The sequence below is a fragment of the Nematolebias whitei genome, chromosome 1, assembly GCF_014905685.2.
Source record: "Nematolebias whitei isolate Nwh7 chromosome 1, NemWhi1, whole genome shotgun sequence".
Taxonomy (NCBI): domain Eukaryota; kingdom Metazoa; phylum Chordata; class Actinopteri; order Cyprinodontiformes; family Rivulidae; genus Nematolebias; species Nematolebias whitei.
In genome coordinates this window covers 84,532,708-84,533,668 of record NC_056498.1, presented here as the reverse complement: position 1 = coordinate 84,533,668, position 961 = coordinate 84,532,708, and the positions used below count along the sequence as shown (strand labels likewise).

Genomic DNA, 961 nt, shown 5'->3' with positions numbered 1-961 from the left:
CAAGTCTTCTTTGGTTGAACACATTGGTCCAGAGTGTGGCTCTGTCCTGGTCCACCTCCGATGACTCCGTGTCAACTGGATCTGCAGCAAACACTGACGGACATAGCGTGTTCCCTAGCATTAGCTTAGCTTTATTTATTTATTTATTTATTTATTTATTTATTTATTTATTTATTTATAGCCAACTCTACTCACCGTTTAAGTTCAGGTCATGAAGCCTGTCCTGCATCTCCGTGTGATCCTTTCTCTTTGTCACCTTGCGCTTGTCAGAATCGCTCATTTTGAACGCGGTTTTCTATTTTTCTGCTGATGTGTGCAGCGTGCGGCACCAACAGCGTTACGCCGTAACCATGGAGACGGTAAACGTCCGGAGGAAGTTTGTCTCGAGCGTCAGTTTTTAACGTTTAAGCGCGCGACACATTTATTGTGGAAAGCTGTTGTAACATATAATAAACCATCTTCCAATTTTTAATTACACTTCAGTAGTTTCCTTCTGGTCAAATATGAAGTCAAAACCTGTTAAATGTATTAAAAATGTCAAATTTTACATTTTTGATAGTAAAAACACAATCTGTTTATTTTGTCTTTTTTTTTAAGGCATGTAGAAGAAATCAAGTTCAGTTCAAGTGACTTTATTGTCATTCACATCACATGTGGTACGTGAGGTGGAACAAAATTGTGTACTCGGGGTCCCAGTTACACCCCAAAATAGCAAAAATATAAAGTATAAAAAGAAATAGTATATAAGGATCTACTAAAATATATGCTAAACCAGTGGTTCCCAAACTTTGTTCAGATGTGTACCCCTTCAGACATCTGACCTCTAGCCAATACCCTTTAAAATGTGTTCGTAAACACTGCACATAAAAAAAAAATCTTAATATTTAACAACCGTTATTTTTTTCGCACAAAATTATATTTATTAATAAATGTCAGCATTAATAAGCAACATGTTTATAGA

The 961-nt window shown here is 36.1% G+C and overlaps 1 protein-coding gene across 1 annotated transcript in view; it reads right to left on the bottom strand.

Annotated features, from left to right (window-relative positions):
* cfap91 (cilia and flagella associated protein 91) overlaps nt 1–280 on the bottom strand; it is a 26,531-nt gene extending 26,251 nt beyond the window's left edge. Inside the window, exons 1-2 of the mRNA XM_037674337.1 lie at nt 196–280; nt 23–81 (exon numbers count right to left, since the gene is read on the bottom strand). Of these exons, the coding sequence (XP_037530265.1) occupies nt 23–81; nt 196–280 (144 nt within the window). The remainder of the gene's footprint in view (nt 1–22; nt 82–195) is intronic.
* Between the last annotated feature and the right edge of the window lie 681 nt (nt 281–961).